Here is a 19,169-nt window from a genome sequence, read left to right as displayed (position 1 = left end):
TTACATTACAATTGATTTTATACAGAAAATTTTAATGGTAATTAATGCTCAGAATAACATGATACAATATGGGATGAGAAAGAAGAAAAAAATAACAAGTATATTGGACTGGACGGTTTACTCTGCTCGTCTCATAATCCATATGCTTTCTAAGGTATTAAATAGTTAGCCTATGTTCATATGCACACCTTGTTTACCTCTATATAAACACCTGAAAGTTTGTTTTAACCTTTTTGAGATTTTTCATCTTATTGGTTAAGTTTTTTGTTTTTTCTTTGTCTTCTTTTATTATTGTTTTCCTAAACTTGGCACTAGCCTTTTGCTCAGTGCTTCTTGCAAAAGTCTCTGGAAGCTCTCCAGGAACATGTCCCATTGGACTGTTGTCATGTCCCCGAAAGAAACACCTTCTGATTCAGCATGGTGCACACTCATTGATGGGCTCATGCTCCTCATGGTGTTTCCTCTCTTCTTTTCTTTTGCATGTGGTCCTTTGGGAGCCAAAGGTGGTTTAGATACATGAACCTCCACTTCACATTTCACTTCATTTCCTTTGTTAACTACAGTTGCTTTTGCTTTGGTGCAAAGGGTCTCCAACAGACTGAAACTATCTTCACTTCTAGCGAAGTCTCGAGTCATCTTCTCACCTATCTCTGCAAGACAAAGCCCTGAAGCAGCTGCTTGTTTCAAGAAAACGGTGCATACTATAAGGACCCTTATGGCAGATTCAGGCAAAGAGTGTAGTTCACTTCTCAAAAGCTCTGCGTCCTTGAAAGGATCTAGACTAGATATATACTCCAGCTCAGTGTCTGTGAATGGAACCAAAGCTTGAGGCCAGTTAAGCCATTCAAAGTAAGGATCATCTAGACACTCAGGGAGGCAAAGACCATGATCTATAGGGACAAGCTCAGCAGTTCCAACTCCCTTGTCTCGATCACATCTCTTCACCAGCATATTCCCTGCGTGCCTGTCAAGGTTCAACACCCTCACATCAAGTATACCTATCCTATGAACCGAATCAACCGTGAAGCTTCCTGGACCTAACTCTCCAGCATCAAAATCATGACACACAAATCTCTGCAAGGAAGCAACCTTATAGGGCATGGAGGAGAAGGCGTTGCTGACGTGGAAAGGAACATGTGAGATACTAACCAAAGCTGTTGGTGGAACACTAGAGAAGCCTTGGTAGTCAAGTAAGTAAGCAGCTAACTCTCTTACACCAGTTTCACCAACAGGAATAGAGTGTTTCATACCAGGTTGCCCTAGCCTCAAACTTCCAGACTTTTTAGGGTTGTTTAAAGCTAAAGGCTCCTCATCAACCGGTTTAGCCACAGCAATGTTGTGACCCTTCCCGGTTTGGAGAAGATAGGCACCTCCCAAGCCACTTGGTAAAAGCATAGGCTGGGCTCCGGAGACAATAGCCATTGTCACCTCAGCCACTAGGGCACGAACGGTGGTAACTCTCTGTCCACCAAGAATCTCAATCTGTGGAGCAGCGGTTGTTTTCTTATCTTCTTCCATGTTAGCAGAGGCAGCTATAGAGAAGCAAGGAGAAGAGACGCTTCTATGGATGTTGTCATCTTCAGGTTTTGGTTTAAAGGATTGAAGGAAGCTGAAGTCAAGGTTGGTGAGGGATTGGAGTCTGCATCTTTGTGAGGAACGGTTGAAGTAAGGGAACTTGTCACTGAATGGATCAATAGCCACGGCCATATCCGAGATCAATGTTGGTTTGCAAGTGATGGTTATGGTCGTAGCCAAGCAATTCATGCAAACAACTTGACACTATCTTTTTAAAACCTAGAAGAACTCGTTTTTTCTTAAACCTAGACGATGGTGTGTGCTTTAATTGCGTCGCTTGAATCCATTGTTCCCTTTAAAGTATTCGCTCCTCCAACCATTGATAGCCGCAGTTTTCTGCAAAAAAAAATATATCAAAAAGATGATTACAAAAAAGCCCTAAAAAATCAAGAAGAGGAGACTGCTTGAAGAACAAGGCATGAGGTTTCTTGAAGAAGAAGGTATCAAGAAAACGAACCCTGAATACAGATGAAAGCATTCAGGGAGAGAAAGGCAGGGGGGAGCGTCAGAGAAGCCGACACCGTCACCGGAAAAAAAAAACTTTCTCTCTTTTTTTTTCCTGAGACTCCCCTCTTTTGGAACGATACTTCTTTTTTTTTTCTTCTTTCTTCAACCCTTTATGTTATGCTATAAATGTCTCCTTACTTTATTTACGTTTTAGGTTTTCCCGCGTTTCTCTGATGAAAAAATTAACAAAGAGTTTTGCTAAAAATAAACATAGAAAAGAACTTTCTGAAATAGGTATAAGGCTAAGCTCTTTATCTCAGGTTAATGTTGTTTAAAACGGAAAACAAACGGTTTTGCTTTGGACAGTAACGTGGTTATGAAGAAATACAGAGTTTATACGTTAAAGATCAAGTTATGTTTGATTATATATCCAAAATATTACATATTTGGTGAGTTTGTTCATTTTTTTGGTCATGTGCATTATTGAAATCTAGAGATAAAGAATTCATATGGCCAACAGGCCAAGTTAAATGATATTTTTAGAGTTCTCTACACGGATTAATAAATCATGAAATTACATAAGATGAATGTTTTAATAGTTTGAATCTTCAAAAATATAACAGTCTAAGTCAACTATTCGACCCTGTCATCATCTTTAAATCTTTATCATATGCTTTGGACAGTGTTTATTATTATAAAGGTCCAAAAGAAAGTTTGGTAAGTTGCAACTATCCATTTAATCAACAAAAATGTTCCTTTTCAATAAATAATAATTTAAAAGTCTCTTTTTCTGAACCTACCAACTTAGATTCCATGGATAGGAAATACAGGATGCATGCATGCATGTTCTATAAAAATCCAATTCATTTGCCAATAATTCTGCTTCTTTCAATCCAAAAACTAAATAATTATTATCGTTGGTCACTAAGCAACAAGCACATAACGTTAGCACTTTGTCGGGTTCACTACATATATACTTCCACAGCTATCAAAATGGAAGCTATTAGACTATACTTATTATTGTAAGAGACAATCATTGATGAGATTAAAGATCTAAACTCTCATCAAAAAGAGAAAAGGAACCCCAAAAATGAAAAAAAAAATGTATTTATAATATAGTACAATTGAAATGTCATATGAAACTTGAGAAGATTAGATAAAAACAGAAAATTTGACCCAAAAAAAAAAAGAAAGATAAAAACAGAAAATAATATTTTATTTATTTGAAAATAAATAAAGAAAGAGAAAGAGTCATACTTAGACCAATTAGCCCACGAGGAAGTGAGAGGGACCCACAACAGCGATGCACACCCAGAGACCTGACGGCGCGTGGGTTTCAGACGACGCTTCCAACGAATAAGAGGCGGACCAGAAAGTTGTCCAAATAATTTTTAAAAACGTTTTTTCTTTTGTGCACTCTGTAACGATGATGGCGTGAAAGAAAGAGAGAAAGAGAAAGAAAATGATGATCAGTCAAGCGAGCTGTTTTTGGGAAGAGAGACTCAAGATTCACAACAAGACCAAAGGTGTCTGTCTCCTTATCTTCAAGATTGATCATTACATGAAGAAGACACGTCAGTTTAACTTCTTCTTTGTTCTTTTTTTGGCAGATAAGATCCTGACAATGACTAAAGTATGTCCTGAAATGAAAGCAAGAAGAGTGTGTGAAAAATCGGTAGTGTTTGAACCTATTTCAGCAGATGTGAGCTTTGCTTCTAATAGATTTCCATCATACAAGTTAGGACCTGATGATCAGATCATTGATGAGCCTGAAGAAGATGAAAAAGGTCCATCTGTTAAAGATGTCGTTGACAAAGAGACACGAGATTTGTCAGATCAACACAAGCGTCTTTCAGTTCGTGACCTCGCTTGCAAGTTCGACAAGAACTTAGCTGCAGCTTCTAAACTAGTTGCCGAGGTTCCATCATTATAGTTCCTTCTATTTTTATTTATTTTATTAATCAGGCAGAAGATTTTAGATCCATAAATAATTTAGGTAAAAAATTTAACAAAATTGTAATTATTAAACAGTTTGAGAGCTGTATGTTGATATATATTAATTCGAAAAACAATTTGGAGACTCAAGGCCAATGTTTCACTTGTTATATCCATGACTGGTGTTTCATATGAAATATGCATTAATGTGTATGGAATATTATAGGCAAAGTCGAATGAGGTGACTTCATTGGAAGGACATGTTATGCTAAAGAAACTTAGAGATGCTTTAGAAGCCATGAGAGGTCGTATGGATGGGCGTAACAAGGACTCAGTAGAAAAAGCAATCTCCATGGTTACTAGCTTCTCTTACTTTTATTAAGTTAGATAGGTTTCCAAGTTGTTTCAAAAAAAAAAAGATAGGTTTCCAATGGATTAATCATTCTTACTTTCGATGTGGGAGATTTTGTATCTAATAGTAAAGCAAAATAGTATTTGTTGCAGAGTGTAAACAGTTTGTTTTTTGTATTGTAGGTTGAGTCACTAGCCGTTACGTTAACTCAACATGAAGGTGGGCTAATTCAAGAAAGGTTTGAAGTGAAGAAACTTGCAAGCTTCCTCAAGCAGGTAGGTACATCAGAAAGTTTTGCTGTAGACTCAGTTCAATTCTAGGTTGATTATACTTCTTTCAACAGTCAAACTAAGGCTGATTCATTGTGTTTCTCAGGCTTCAGAAGATGCTAAGAAGTTAGTAAACCAGGAAAGGTCGTTTGCTTGTGCTGAAATCGAGAGTGCAAGGGATCTTGTGATGAGACTTGGTGGGGAATTTAATGAAAGTGAGCGTTGTTCTAAGGCTTCTCAAGATCAAGGACCTGTATGTCTCAAGTTTAAGACTAATCTCTCCTTTCATACGTTTTGTTTCTTAAAGTAAAGGAGTTATGTAATGTCTCAACAGAATGTGGAGAAACTAGTTGAGGAAGTTCAGGAGGCTAGAAGAATCAGACTGATGCATCAACCAACCAAGGTCCAACTACTCATCTTTTCGACAATATAATCCAAATGTTACAATTAACTTCATGATTTGAAATTGGTCATATTTGAAATGTTATAAACTGAGGTGGTATATATAATGTAGGTGATGGGCATGAAACATGAGATTCATGATTTAAAGAGTCAAATTCAAGAGAAGTCAGCATATTCAGTTAAACTTCAAAGAGAGGTATACATTTATATCTTGGCATCTTTCAACATACATATTGCTAGAGCTATCTTTCTCTTAATTCTTAAATATATCCATAGATAGGAAGAATCAAGAGAGTGGAAGGGTCCAAGTCATGTCCGTATGTTCTTGAGGGTGCACAAAGTCTTGGCTCGTGTCTAAGAATACGTGCCTCCTCAGAGAGTGCTTCAGATGTTTCCAAATGTTCAGTCCAGTGGTACCGTGCAGCATCTGAGTCTAGTCGAAGAGAAGCTATCTCTGGTATTGGCATTCGCATATTTATAGATTGTTTATCTTTGTTAGCTTGAGAAGGTTTCATGTTGTCCATCTCAGGTGCCAACAGATCTGTATATGCTCCAGAACCATATGATGTTGGTAGGGTCATACAAGCAGACATTCTTTCTAACGGTCAGAAACTCACTGTTACAACCGATGGTCCTATTAATACTGGTTGGTGTTACAAGAATACTCAATACAGTTTATATAATGGAGAAATCATCAACAATAATGGCTAATTTGATTACAATTTTCTATAGCTTCTGGCTTGCAATCACGGGTTGAATCACTCATGCGCAAATCCAACAGTGAATTCACAGTATGGTTACAATTTCTGAAGTTATAGTTTGTGTTCTTGTACTAATGTAAGTTGACATGTTGCACTTCTTTTCAGGTGGTTATATCACAGATGAATGGGCAAGAACATGCATCAAGATCCCACGTCTTAACTGTTGGAAAGACGAGGATAAAGCTGTCCCGAGGATGGATCACGAAGGCCAGAGAAATATATTCAACCTCCATGCAGGTAAAATCTAGAGCCTGTGGCTGTTGCTCACTCTCTGCCTATTTGGTTGTATTAAAGCTTCTTTCTTAAATGGTTTGGTAACATTTTGTTTTTCAGATGTGTGGAGTGAGAGACAATGCAAATGTTCCTGCAAAGACATTGTTCTGGCAACCAAGAAAGGGTCTGAGTTTCTTGCTAACTTTCGAGTCAGAGCAAGAACGTAATGCAGCCATTGTTCTCTCCCGGAAATATGCATATGACTGCAGTGTGAGTAAATCTAACTGAATCCAACATGTTTTCTGATTCTATTCTTGTTAAGCCTTACTTCTCTGAAGATACAGTCACTCTTGTAGAAAATTTCTGTTGTGAGCAACCACTTTTGAAATCATGCAGGTCACTCTGGTTGGCCCAGACGATTAGAGCTTATGATGAAGATATCCTAAAAGTGTTTGCTGCATAGTTTTAGGCAGGAAGCACATTTTGTGTGTATTTAGTTGGTTGGCATTTTCTTATTTGATTTGATTGGTTTAGTTATTATTAGTGTGAGATTGTAATCAAGTTTTGTTTGTATGTAATAACAGAACAGTTTTTCGCTTATTCAATGATTAATGTAATAAAAATGAAAAAAAAAATTATAAAGAATTTGTGTATTAACTTTTTATCATCTGATTTTGCACTCTGAGATTTCTAAAACATTGTAGCTATGTATAAATCTTGATATGTAGCTATTTACATAGTCCCAATCAATATAATGCAGGTCCTTCACTCGAAGTAGCAGATATTCAATGAATCAAATCTTATGCAGTCTCAACCAAATCTATTTACATAGACATGGTTATGTACAAAGGTTTAAATGAATTTGACTATCTTGGGCGGTTATCAGTCTTTAGAAAGTGGATATGTTCAAGCTGCACCATCTCTCCCCCATTCACAGGATCAAAGCTGCATCTGTAGAAACTGTGAGCCCCAATAAAACAAGAGTGAGTACTGAGCAAAGATCTGTGGGTGATTATTGGTAGTGTGATCGGGCCAGCAAAGTGAATATTTTAAGAGAAATCAGAAAGGGTTTATTATACCTTCCATCCATGCCGGTGATAGCAACTGTGTTGTGACTGCCAAATGCAGCGAAGAATTGTGTGACTTCTGATACATGGAACTGTGCAAATGACCACTCCGAGCTGAAATACTTTGGTAGAACACCTGTAATATGAGTCTACATGTTAAGTAAGAGAGGAGAAACGAATTGCCAAGGTTTCACAAAGTACTCCACACACCAGTCTTCCCATTTCTAAATTCAGGGAAGCCACAATAAATAGGCAATATAAAAACATTGACGATAATGAATAATCTGAATAACATGCTACTACTAAAGCCTAAAGGCATAGATGTTTTGGACTTAGAGCTACTACATAGTCAAATGTTCCCACCCAGTTATTTTCACTTTTAGAAAATCAAATAATCTTTTCATTGACAATATTTCACGAGAAAATAATAATTTGTGACCTTCTTTTTGTTCCATAAGCAACTCTAAGAAGCAGTTCATGGGACATTAGATTTTTTCTTACCTCTCATAAATGACAGAGAGGAACCAGGATTGGTACCAGTGGGTGGAGAAACAAGGCCTTGCAGAGAATTAGAATAAGTTCCTTGTGTCAGGAGAGCTGCATTTTCACTGGATTGAGAATCCTCCCCAACTACCCTAACTCTAAGAGAGAAAATATGAACAGTCCCCTTGTCGCTTGATACTGCCAGCCACTGCACGTTTGGTGAAAGTGCAATGCTATAAATATCTGCTCTGTCCACTCCTCTTCTTACCTGTAAAGAAACATAGCACGCATTAGTACATTAGCAAGGCAAAGCATTCAGAGAGGAGAGATCAATATTTTTTAGTTTACTCTTACCTCTTGCAAACGAGTTCCGTCCATTGTGTTGAAGATTCTAATCAGTGTCCCCTTTGTACTAGCAGTTGCCAGCAACAGACCATCAAGCGTCAAGGTCATGCACGCAATACTGGCGTCATGTGCATTTATGGTTTGCACCATGTTAAGCCCAAAATGTTCAACTCGAATCTCTCCTCGAAGTAAACCAGGGCAAGCCAGCACAGATGTATCCGAGTCATGAGAAAGGCAGCACAATCCTCTCGGATTTGCATACGTTTCAATCTGAAGAAGAAGTCTCAGGTCCACGAAACTGTAGACATATATCTTATGCTCAAGAACAACAACAATCCAATCCCTACTTAACTTCACCGCACGAATCTCAGACCTAAAAGAAAATTCACTGATGCAGCGGCTCTGGTGATCATCCCAGATCAGTACTTTGGTCGAAGGGTACTGAGAGTTAGGTCCACCGCCAACAAGGGCCAAGATGTTGCTCCGGAAAAGCATCTCAACGATTTTGAAACCACCGTTCTTCAGGTCGCGTCTGAAAGTTTCTTTGAAAGGCTCACAGTTGTATATGCGGAAACCATGACTTGTTCCAGCAGCGAAACAACTGGAGTCCTGGTTCCAAGACACAGAAACTAGCTCTGCTTCTTCGGTTTCAGTTGATTCTAACTCTGGACGCAGAAAGGAACTAGAAGTGCTGCTACTTCGAGAGTCATTACCATTATAACCACCTGGTTGCAGGACTCTTTGGGGACTTGAAGCAGTTGAACTCATTTTCTTGGAGCCGTTGAAAAATGCTACACCACTTTCATCTCAGAACCGAGTCTTGAGATATCAAGAAACGCTCAGCGGAAATAAGATTAGAGTGATCTCAATCCCACCAAAACCTGAAAAAGATAGTAACTTTCAAAGTTTAAGCCATGCCAAAACATAGAAAGATCCAAAACCAGAGCAAAGACATTGAAGCAACAAAAGAAAAAGCTTAGACTGATCTTAATCTCACAAAACCTGAAAAAAGATTGTAAATTTCAAAGTTTAAACCATGCCAAAACCATTAAAAGATCCAAACCAAAACCAGAGCAAACTCAGCAAAGACAATGCAGCAACACAAGCTTCATGATCAGCCATGAATGATCAAACCCCATTAAACACATAAACAATCTAATTCAAGATTCATTCTCAATACATTTACTACAGACGGGAAAATTCGCAAACAATACACAGAAAAATCGAGAAAAAAACAAATAAACTCGTATACGATTCAAACATTAGCAGCAAAGGAGATTATAAGGATCGTTACCAATTCAGAACGCGAGATCTACGATGAACAAAAAAAAAGAATTTGAATCTTCAAAGCTTCAATGATGAACAACGACGCTCCAGAGCTTGCTGATCCTTCCTGTGTAATTCTCCGGTTTGTTTTTTTTTTTTTTTTTTGGGATGAAGAAACTAAAATGGGCTAATTTTAGGCCTTAGTGGGCCGCCAGCTATTGGCTCTTTAACTGCCATAAGCTGGATTTCACGTGTATGCCGTTTCTTTAATTCAATAAAACACAGCGTGCCGTTTATATTTGGTGGGACGACTCGTCGTGCCGTCTGGGAGTAAGGCGAAACCTAGACCTAGACCGAGTAGAATAGATTAGATACACACTTGGATAATCTCATAGCTATACGAAAATGTAAAAAAAATAAACAATATTTTTTTATAGAAATATAAACCGGACCTGAATACAATTTTGTAGTTTATTTATTGGGTCTTGCATGTTCTATCATCAATTTGTTGCGTAAAGAATCAGTTTACGGACACAAGTATGTTATATATTTATTCAGTCTTGGCAATCAGTAGTGTATAACAATATAAATCTTTATGTCCACAACATTTCATTTTATTGGTCACATAAAAATAAAGTTTTCATTATACTCATGTATCACCAGATTCATTTATCTATTCTACACTAAACTTTTTGAACAATAGATTTGCATTTCGTTAAAGAAAATGGCTCTTTATACCAAAAATGGAAAAGCACTTTCGAGTCAAACCAATCCATATTTGGAAAAAAGTGATTGGCGGAGGAGGTGTGAACCCCAATACACACTCACTTTGTTCAATGCGCACCAATAGTAAAAGAAAGCTAAAAACCCCAGTTTCCGAGAGAGGGGGACATGGACCAACACTTGGTTCTGTTTGAGATCGACTTTCAGTTAAACTTAAAACTAATCTTATAGTAACAATTCTCTATGGAGTATATATTAACAAACGCAACTTGTTGACAAACGTCGACTTGTACAGTTCTTCTTGTATTTCATGATATTGTTTTTTTTATGGTCGATCCTTTCCAGAACTGTCTATTACATATGAGCAACATCAAAGGCAGAATTGCAGTCTAATGCAACACTGGCTAAGGAATGAATAATTTTTCTAAATTCCGTAATGTTATGCTTTACCTTGTTTTTCCTTTTTTTGGCATAATCTGTTTTAAACTTTGTATATTCTTACAAACGCTTCCCTTTCTAATGGAAATTCAAATATTTGGCAAAAAAAAAACATTATAGTCTACATATCTCTAAAAAGGAAAAACTAAATTTTAATATCTAGAAACTCTTAAGTCTTAAACTTTGCATTTTCAAAACTCTTCTACATATCTCACTAGAAGTTATTTAAAATGAAACGTATAGGTTAATTAGTTAATGTGGATTTGTTTATCGGAAAAAATAGCTAGCTATATACATAAAGTTCAAGAGAAACATCAAGGTAGATAAATATTACTATTTGGTAATATTAATTATTTCATAAATGAGTTTGGAATTAGAATTCTCCCAGTATATAACATGTACAAGAACTCTCGAAATACATGAAGCTTAAAACGTGATGGGTTTCGGGAAATTGAAACATGTTTGTTGGCTACACGTAAAAAGATGAAACATTTTGTCCGTAACCGGCCTGAACTAAAGTAATTCCTAAACCCTAATCCATATATTGTTATTTATTCCATTCCTTCGACCAAATGATGCTATGATGATGCCTTTTTCTCTTAAAACTATTGGTTAGTTGGAGATCAGATGAGCTGAATTTTCCATTTATAACCACTTGCTGCGTTTCCATATCTGTATTATTGCAGACACTGCAACACAATTACCTTTGAAGACAATATTAAATACCAACTCGAGATCGTGCACGAGGTCTATATTTTATTTTATAATGCGAGCTTTTTAATGACATTATATACATCCAAACAGTATCAAATTTTATTCTGTTACCGGCTAGATACTCATCATGAATCATGATGCTTCAAGAGATATACGAACCAAATGGAAAATATACAGAATTCTGAAATATATAAAATAAAAAAGTTGAAATCCAACTTTTAAAACCAGAGGAGTAGTCATTTCAAATATAAAATTTATATATTGTCGTCTGAATGCAAACAGCAACGATGTTAAGTTCTGAACCATTCATGCTGCATCTCCAGTCATTGGGAACATAAAATTACAAGTACAAAATTACTTATTTTACAAAATACGAATAAGGCAAGAACACAATCTCTCTCCCCATATTATGTCGTCATTTCAATTCCCAAAACAAGAAGTACACGAGTTTATCTATACACCTTACACTGTGTATAGCTATCCATGGGAGAAATTGGCTACTTGTAAATTTGACTATACCTTTAAATACAACACTAGCTAGGGAATAGTTGCTAGATTGTTTGACATCAAATACTAAATCACCTGGTTATATATATATATATTGCTTACTTAAATTCATTAGAGAGAGGTAAAAGAATGTGAATCTCTATCCAATTCATTGTCATTATTGAACTTGTGATCAACGTCCTAAAATACAAATCTGTTTTGATAAATTAAAAGATCATGAGAAAAATTGAAAGATGTAAATTAAGAAGGAGCTCCCTTCAGTCCAAACACAGATAAAGAGAGATGAAAACATCTCCCGCATCATTCACACAGCCACTGTGGTATAAAATCTCTTTTCTTTTACCAGAAGTGTTTGGATGGATGAGTCGGCAGATGTTTCTACCCTCTTCTTGTTCTATCCATGACTGGACTGAAAGAATCTCCTTCTATATCTATCTATTTCAGTCTCGCTTCATAGATACATGATTGAAACACTAAAGGGCCACACACTTATAAAAAGCAGGTTTGGGTTCAGTTGATTCTACAGAAGAAAACACAGGCATGGAATATAGTTTCAAGCACATGCACTTACTGGTCATAATGGGCCATCGACAACAAGACAAATGTAACCAAACTAAGACAGCTTCCTATGTACTTTAGTTTGAAATGGTATTTGCATGTATTTATAACTGTATAAGCAGTGAAGTAGAATGTTAAATAATGTAAGTATATACATGTATGTATGAATTAACTTACAAGGTTCGGATGCTGAGTGATATGTTTGAAACTTCGCAGAACGAAGCAAGCTTTACTGTACAAGCAAGACCACTGATGGGTCTTGTCAAGAAGAAGCTACCAGGAGAGAGAGAGAGACAAAGGCTGAACTGTTCATCAAACATTGAAATCATACAAACATCATTAATGTTTTTTCTTTTAAAAATATGGAATTGTTTGTGAGTGATGTAAGCCCTGTGCATATGAACAGTGCCCACATTAATTTTAACATTAATAATAACTACTTGAGTAAATATATACATAAGGAAACAGGTCCAAGTGTGAAAAGATTCCACCATAGTCATTGCAGATCATGAGAAGATAAAATAAAATATGTATTGAAAGACTAATTAAACAAACATAATTTTGTCTAACCACTACAAGCTTTGGACCAAGAGATATTCAATCTTCTCAAGAGATCCTCAGTTTATGGAGTGTTTGTGCAAGAGATTTGATTCCAAATCAGAGAGAATATACTTTCTTCAATTAGGGGTAAACAAGAAAAACTCTACAGAAATTAGAAGAAAGTCTCTCTATCAATCATGCATAATTACATAACATATGCCTAAAAAATACTCTTTAGTCATGATCTAGAAAAGGGAAAGAAACCCTAAAACCAGATATGAAAGAGCCTAATTTTTTTTTTTTTGTGGGCAGAAGAAATAGATATTAGATCTAAAGTAAGTCATACATATGGTAATAGAAGATCATCATAAGACGAGCTAGCTAGGTAAAGAAAAACCTAAATCGGGAATGAAAAAAAAAAGAGAGAGACTAGATCTCAAGAACAAAACTAATGATAAAAGTAATGAAAAAGAGAGCTCTTACAGTTAATGGATCTTAATTGAGATTTCACCAGCTTAGATTTTTGTGAGTTTCTGAAAACCCTAGCTAGGTCTTCTTTTGAACCTTCCCAAACCTAGTAGTGCTGAGAGTATAAGTGAAAAAACAGTAATTTATAGAAAAGGGAGAAGTAGCTGTATGTAGCCAGTAGGTATTAGCAAGTGGTGGTTCAAAGAAGGGACAAACAAAAAGAGATGGTGATGATGATGATATATGATGAATGATGATGATGGTGGTGATGTTGGGTCATTGTCTTCATGGGAGTCAGGGAAAGCTAACTGTTTCTTCATATCTCACCATATCTTACATACATGTATATATGCATATATATATAGAGAGAGAGAGAGATGGTGTCATGGTGACTAGCTTATGTAAAAAAAATTGTGTTGTTTTTCAGGTTTTTGGCTGTAGATATTGAATTTTGATATTCATTAGCCAACTTTTTAAGGTTCTTTAGTTTTTTCTGGATCACATTTAATGAGCGATGTAAGAGCTTGAGAATTTAGATAATGTTTTTAGATAGTTTAGTCTTTTTGTTTATTTATTTATTTTACCTTATTTAAGCTTAGAGTAACGAGTGGACCAGAGATTAAATAGTCCTAGAAATTTGATTGTACATAGAGGATGATTAGTTAGTCCAAGAAAATAACATTATCGTTATCTTTATGCATTCAAGAATCTCGCAAGCTCCTGAACACAAATTCCTCAAAGTGAAAGCGCTATAAACATAAAACATCCCAAGTGTTAATTACTAAGAAGTTCGTAAACCATTCAGTATGTGGTCATTTAATTTACTTCTTGCATATTTGATCATATATATACTCTTTTAGTGAATACTAGTTACTAAGCTACTCACAAGTTAGGCCATAACAAAGATAATCACACATTTTGTCGATTGTATGATGATACTCACACATATATCAACAATCACATATTTAAAAATGTATTCAATCAATTCAGTATTATGTAAAAGATTCATCTGAAAAAGAAAATTAAAAAAGTTGGATATTGTATGTTGAGAATTGATAGTCACATATATATACATAGGTAAAAAAGTAAAATATTAATAGAAGTCTCGTTACCCCATTCAACCAAAAAGATATAAGTGGGTGTGCTATTCATACAACACTGTCCCAGTTTAGATATAAAAGATCACATAGTCCATCTCGGAGCAGTACCCACCACTCTCATTCGGTGAAAAAAGGAAAACAACCACAAGAAGAGATCGTAATACCTATTTTACCCCTGCCAACCTGTCATCTGCGGACCGACCAGAATAGTAGTGGGCATGAAGCTTTGAACTCTTTTGAAACTTTGTGGGCCCTTTGTGTAGCGCTTGTCTCTTCGTTCGAGAAGACCCGATAAGTAAAAAGGGCATTCACCCGACCCGGTATCCAACCGAGCTGACTCGGTAAGTAAAAAATCATCCACCCGAACCAAACCGGAATGTAAAAATAGAATCCACCGTCCCAAACCGAACCGGGTCAATTAAACTCAACACGGATTATCCGGACGACCCGGCCCACCTTTCTTGGATTCGATCACTAACGTCAGAAGCAAGCTCCGGAAATAGAGGTGTCAAATGGGCGGTCCGCCCATGGGCTAGACCAGTCCAATTGAGTTTGGGTGGGCTATGGACACGACCAAATAGGAAATGGTCCAATTGGTCTATGGTCTAATTGGGCAAATACCAAATGGACGATGGGTGTCCATGGGCTTTTAAAAAACATATTTTCATGATTTGAAAAAAAAATATATAGTTTTACTATTTATCGAGAAAACACCATTTTAACAAAAAATCGAAATTGTAAAAAAACATAATTTTATAGTTATGGCGGAAATATATTATTTTACGTTTTTTGCGGAAAACTATAATTTTACGGTTTTAGCGGAAAATGTAACTTTACGTTTTTGGCGGAAAAACACAATTTTACGATTTTGGCAGGAAAACGTGATTGCTCGGTTTCGGTGGAAAAATATGATTTTTCGGTTTTGGCGGGAAAACGTGATTTTTTGGTTTTGACGGAAAAACGTAATTTCTCGGTTTGGCGAAAAAAGTGATTTCCTAGTTTTGGCAGGAAAACGCGATTTCTCAGTTTTGGCGAGCAAACGTGATTTCTCGGTTTTGGCGAGCAAACGTGATTTTTCGGTTTTGGCGGGGAAGCATGATATCTCGGTTTTGGTAGGAAAACGTGATTTTCCGGTTTGGGGGGGGGAAACGTGATTTTTCGTTTTTGACGGGAAAACATGATTGCTCGGTTTCGGTGGAAAAATATGATTTCTCGGTTTTGGCAGAAAAACATGATTTCTCGGTTTTGGCGGGAAAACGCGATTTTTCTGTTTTGGCGGGGAAGCATGATATCTCGGTTTTGGCAACATGATTTTTTGGTTTTGGCGGGAAAACATGATTTTCTGATTTTGGCGGGAAAACATAATTTCTCGGTTTTGGCGGGAAAACATGATTTTTCGGGTTTGCCGTGAAAACGTGATTTCTCGTTTTTGTTGGGAAAACATGATTTTTGAGTGAAAGAGTAATTTTAAATTATTGGGTGTCCATGGGCTTGACCATTTGGACATGGTCTTTATTGGTCTTGGTCATTTTTTGGACCGTTGTCCAATATGGACCACCCAATACTGTCCATAACTGAAATAGTCTATTTGGTCAAGCGCAAATGGGCTCTGGACGGCCCATTTGACAGTTCTATCCGGAAACGGTAAATTTGAAAGAATGACAGCTGGTAGAAGTTCATTGGTTGATCATTAAAGTCGTTACAAGAAATAGAGTATACAACAAAGACATTGTAATCTTTTTTCATTCAAACGAAACCATTGTAAACTTTTCTCAAATCTCAATACAATCTCTTGGTGTTCTTGAGTTTGCTGAGTTTGAAGATCCTTCTCTCTTCGAGATATTCTACAGGTGAGCTACGGTTCTCTGTTAGTTCAACTTTTGCTAGGTACCGTGAGGCTATAAGATTGCACGTTGATGTGTTTTGGAATAAAGAATAATCTTGTTTTGTTTGGAGCTGGTGGTGTTTTTGTATGTATCTTGCTTTGGACGATTATGTTTGGAACTGCAAGCACATTTGTTGGTCTCTCAAAGGGCATGCCAAGCACATTCGTAAGCTTTTTCTGTAAGTTTTGCTGCTTATGTGCTTTCATTGTTTGCTCGATTTCTTAGGACTGTGCAATATATTCCTAGTGCCATTAAGTTGTCCTGAAGACAGTGAATTGAGGTGATGTAGTTTTCAAATTAAGGTTATTGATTGATAGTGGTTGGGTTTGGAACTACTGTTATATGCAATGATATTGGTTTGGTTTCACCTGGACTTGAGCTGTTTGAAGGTTCTGCTAGTAGTAGTAATGCTATTTATTGTTTAGGCATGGCCGTTCGGTTTACGGGTTTTTTCGGTTATAGAGATTTAGGAACATTGTGGTTATTTACAAATTTTGGTTTGGTTATTTTAGTTTTTGGTTTGGTTCGGATAGTAAAATTGGGAACCGACTAATATCCAGAAAAATTCGGGCCCAATTTGATTATGGTTTTTCGAATAATTTTGGATAATATAATTAAAATTCGAATAATTCGACGTTTTCAAGTTAAACAAAGGGTAACTCAGGTTGTTTAGAAAAAAATCTGATAATTTTAAATATTTGGGTTTAAAAAAATCGGGTAATTCAAGTTTTCGAATAGTTCGGTTTATAAATAGTATTTTTAGGATTTTTGATTATTTAGAAACTAAATATAATTGATATTTTTAGGTATATAATATGTAATTTAAAATTTTGGATACCTCTTCGGTTCTCGGTTATAAATGTGTCCAAGCCTAGTTTATAGGATACAAATTTTTCTTCAGTAAATAGTATAAAGTTTGTGATTTTAAAATTTTCTTCAGTAAATAGTATAAAGTTTGTGAAATTCCCCCAACTAAAAAATTGACATAATGTTTGTACTTCCAACCGAATAACTTCCTACATCCGCCCATGTGTGTGAGTGGTGAGTCTCTCATTAATCAATCTTCCGGTTTTGTTTCCTTAGTATGACATGAAGCTTTTGGCTGTGGTGTTTGGTCTTCAGTCTTGACCAACTGTTATTTCAGATTGGCGATGAAGAAGGGTACAAAGTCGATGGTGGTTTTAGGAGCCCCTGTTGTGAAAGCCATGGTAGCAACTAAGGAGTTTGATAATCGTGACAGTATTGAAGAGGAAGAAGACGCTGAAAGAGAACTTGAAGAAGCTGAAAAAAAGCACCGTGAAGAGATTGAGAAGCTCGAGAAAGAGAACTCTTAATTCGTTTTTTTTTTCCATCTTCCCTGGTAAACGTTTCATCACATCTTCAATATCTCATCAGTGGATATAATAAGAACAACACATGACGACTTATAAAATTCAGAATACATCATCAAACCAGAATAATGCAGAATATATCAAGTTTGAATATTATTTTTTTATTCCTAGTTTTGAGAGAGAGTACATAATTTCATATTGAATTAAATTTAAGATTAATTAGTGGACACATGACGACTTATAAAATTTGTCCTGCAGCAACAGAAAGGACTTTTCCTTTCCCTTGGTACACAAACTCCCCCCAATTTGAATCCGAGAGATTCACAATGGGCAGTGCAATCCTTGTCCTTAGGACAACTGCCATAATCATGTGGTTCACAGTCTTTCTCACCTGTTTAGCTCATAAAAGTTAATAACATATATTTTTGATCAAAAAAGTTAATAATATTTTAAAATAAGAAAACAATACAATATACTAATAACTTGCAATAAAATAAAAATATAAAATGCAAATAAAGACAAAACATCTTGCATCTATTGATTCTTATTTAAAATATTTTTTTTGGATTTTAAGATAAATATTTTATTTTGTTAAAGGGTTTAAAAGATAATACCTGAAACCGTAGAGATAAATGTGAGAGTAAGCATGACCATCAACAAAGGTAGCAAAAGAGATGCAAATTTCTTGGTTGCCATTAGTTATATATATTTTTATGGGTTTCACCAACTTGTTATCTTGATATCTTCTTGCAAAGAAAACAAAACGTACAGAAAAGTAAAATATTCAATTTCGACATTAGAATAAATTCTTGTGTAAAAGAGATGCAATTTTTTGGGAAATGCTTACGATGAGTATGAACTGACTATAAAATTTCTTAGCTAGTATATTATATGTTGCTGCTTATTATGAACTGATAATTGTATGGTCATGTAGTGCTATATATACATACAAACTTCTGTATCTTTTATAAAGCATATTATCAGATTTTTCCATCTGAAAAACTTTGAACATAAATTTGTTCAACGAAATTATTATTTACCATATAATAAATTGTTTGCCTGTTTTGATTATTTCAGAACAAGACTTTGACAGTAATTATTATTCCCTCAGTTTCTGTTTTATAAGATGTGTATTCAATTTAAATCTAAGAAAATTTGAATATTAACGAATTTACATGACTTTATGACTTTGGTAAATTGGGGGTACTACATTTAATTATTAAAATTCTTCAAAATTTTTTTTTCTTCTCAACATTTTCCACTCACTTAAAATTATAAGATCCATATTATTATATTTTAGCTAGATTTTATACCAAACTCCCTTAATATCACTACTTCTTTTTTAAAATTATATTAAATACTTCTAAAAAGTAATGAGTCTTAATTATTTTTTTAATTTTATAGTTATTTATTTGATTATCATTGAGTGGGTTTACAATTATTATCTTTGAATCAATTATATTTTTTATTTTCTCTTTGATTGTGTTTAATAAGTTTTACAATCCTGGTTTTGTTACAATAATTGTTATCTCATTTTCTTTGCATGAAATTTATTTTCCTGATTTAATTTTTTTTAAAAAAAAAATTGGAAAAAAGAAGGAAAAAATGAGCAAAATATAATAAGATTCATAATCTCTTTGACGCTCATTTATTGTCACTTGCCTTTGTCGACTTATGAATTTTTAGTATTCAAATTCTTTGGCTAAGCTTTCACTAAAACGGAATAATGATTTTGTTATATTTATAAATTGATATTTTCAATTAGTTGTACTAAATTAATATGCATATA

The 19,169-nt window shown here is 35.3% G+C and overlaps 3 protein-coding genes and 1 long non-coding RNA gene across 5 annotated transcripts; 1 reads left to right on the top strand and 3 right to left on the bottom strand.

Moving 5' to 3' along the window:
• Positions 1 to 3: 3 nt before the first annotated feature.
• LOC106431107 (phosphatidylinositol 4-kinase gamma 1-like) lies at positions 4 to 2,387 on the bottom strand. Its single transcript, XM_022691149.2, has 2 exons — positions 2,033 to 2,387; positions 4 to 1,911 (listed from the first exon to the last, which is right to left on the bottom strand). Exon 2 carries the CDS (start codon positions 1,762 to 1,764, stop codon positions 289 to 291), a length of 1,476 nt encoding a protein of 491 aa, XP_022546870.2. The 5' UTR covers positions 1,765 to 1,911; positions 2,033 to 2,387; the 3' UTR covers positions 4 to 288.
• Positions 2,388 to 3,375: 988 nt separating this feature from the next.
• Positions 3,376 to 6,599, top strand: LOC106431076 (stomatal closure-related actin-binding protein 2-like). The gene is made up of 13 exons (XM_013871883.3): positions 3,376 to 3,548; positions 3,633 to 3,940; positions 4,184 to 4,312; positions 4,492 to 4,584; positions 4,685 to 4,831; positions 4,913 to 4,981; positions 5,093 to 5,176; positions 5,257 to 5,437; positions 5,510 to 5,626; positions 5,713 to 5,771; positions 5,847 to 5,978; positions 6,075 to 6,224; positions 6,351 to 6,599. Exons 1-13 carry the CDS (start codon positions 3,485 to 3,487, stop codon positions 6,375 to 6,377), a joined length of 1,560 nt encoding a protein of 519 aa, XP_013727337.2. The 5' UTR covers positions 3,376 to 3,484; the 3' UTR covers positions 6,378 to 6,599.
• Positions 6,600 to 6,643: 44 nt separating this feature from the next.
• Positions 6,644 to 9,292, bottom strand: LOC106431077 (autophagy-related protein 18c). Its single transcript, XM_013871885.3, has 5 exons — positions 9,144 to 9,292; positions 7,859 to 8,730; positions 7,523 to 7,772; positions 7,034 to 7,157; positions 6,644 to 6,914 (listed from the first exon to the last, which is right to left on the bottom strand). The coding sequence occupies exons 2-5, from the start codon at positions 8,615 to 8,617 to the stop codon at positions 6,821 to 6,823; spliced, it is 1,227 nt and encodes a 408-aa protein (XP_013727339.2). The 5' UTR covers positions 8,618 to 8,730; positions 9,144 to 9,292; the 3' UTR covers positions 6,644 to 6,820.
• Positions 9,293 to 10,594: 1,302 nt separating this feature from the next.
• LOC111200331 lies at positions 10,595 to 14,475 on the bottom strand. Of its 2 annotated transcripts, XR_002653975.2 has the most exons (3): positions 13,079 to 14,403; positions 12,233 to 12,360; positions 10,595 to 12,165 (listed from the first exon to the last, which is right to left on the bottom strand). It is a non-coding gene; the product is annotated as an uncharacterized LOC111200331 (long non-coding RNA). The 2 variants fall into 2 exon arrangements; XR_002653974.2 differs by having other exon boundaries at positions 10,595 to 12,360; positions 13,079 to 14,475.
• Positions 14,476 to 19,169: the final 4,694 nt, after the last annotated feature.

Source organism: Brassica napus, chromosome A4 (genome assembly GCF_020379485.1).
Source record: "Brassica napus cultivar Da-Ae chromosome A4, Da-Ae, whole genome shotgun sequence".
Lineage (NCBI taxonomy): Eukaryota > Viridiplantae > Streptophyta > Magnoliopsida > Brassicales > Brassicaceae > Brassica > Brassica napus.
This window is presented reverse-complemented; position numbering and strand designations above follow the sequence as displayed.

Excerpts from the sequence above, each read along its gene's own strand:
- LOC106431107 (XM_022691149.2), bottom strand. The coding sequence starts at position 1,764 with ATGAATTGCTTGGCTACGACCATAACCATCACTTGCAAACCAACATTG.
- LOC106431076 (XM_013871883.3), top strand. The coding sequence starts at position 3,485 with ATGATGATCAGTCAAGCGAGCTGTTTTTGGGAAGAGAGACTCAAGATT. Across the intron at positions 5,177-5,256 it reads CAGTTAAACTTCAAAGAGAG|ATAGGAAGAATCAAGAGAGT; the intron begins GTATACATTTAT and ends ATATATCCATAG. Across the intron at positions 5,627-5,712 it reads CGATGGTCCTATTAATACTG|CTTCTGGCTTGCAATCACGG; the intron begins GTTGGTGTTACA and ends AATTTTCTATAG.
- LOC106431077 (XM_013871885.3), bottom strand. The coding sequence starts at position 8,617 with ATGAGTTCAACTGCTTCAAGTCCCCAAAGAGTCCTGCAACCAGGTGGT. Across the intron at positions 7,773-7,858 it reads ACGGAACTCGTTTGCAAGAG|GTAAGAAGAGGAGTGGACAG; the intron begins GTAAGAGTAAAC and ends GTTTCTTTACAG. Across the intron at positions 7,158-7,522 it reads CTCTCTGTCATTTATGAGAG|GTGTTCTACCAAAGTATTTC; the intron begins GTAAGAAAAAAT and ends CTCATATTACAG.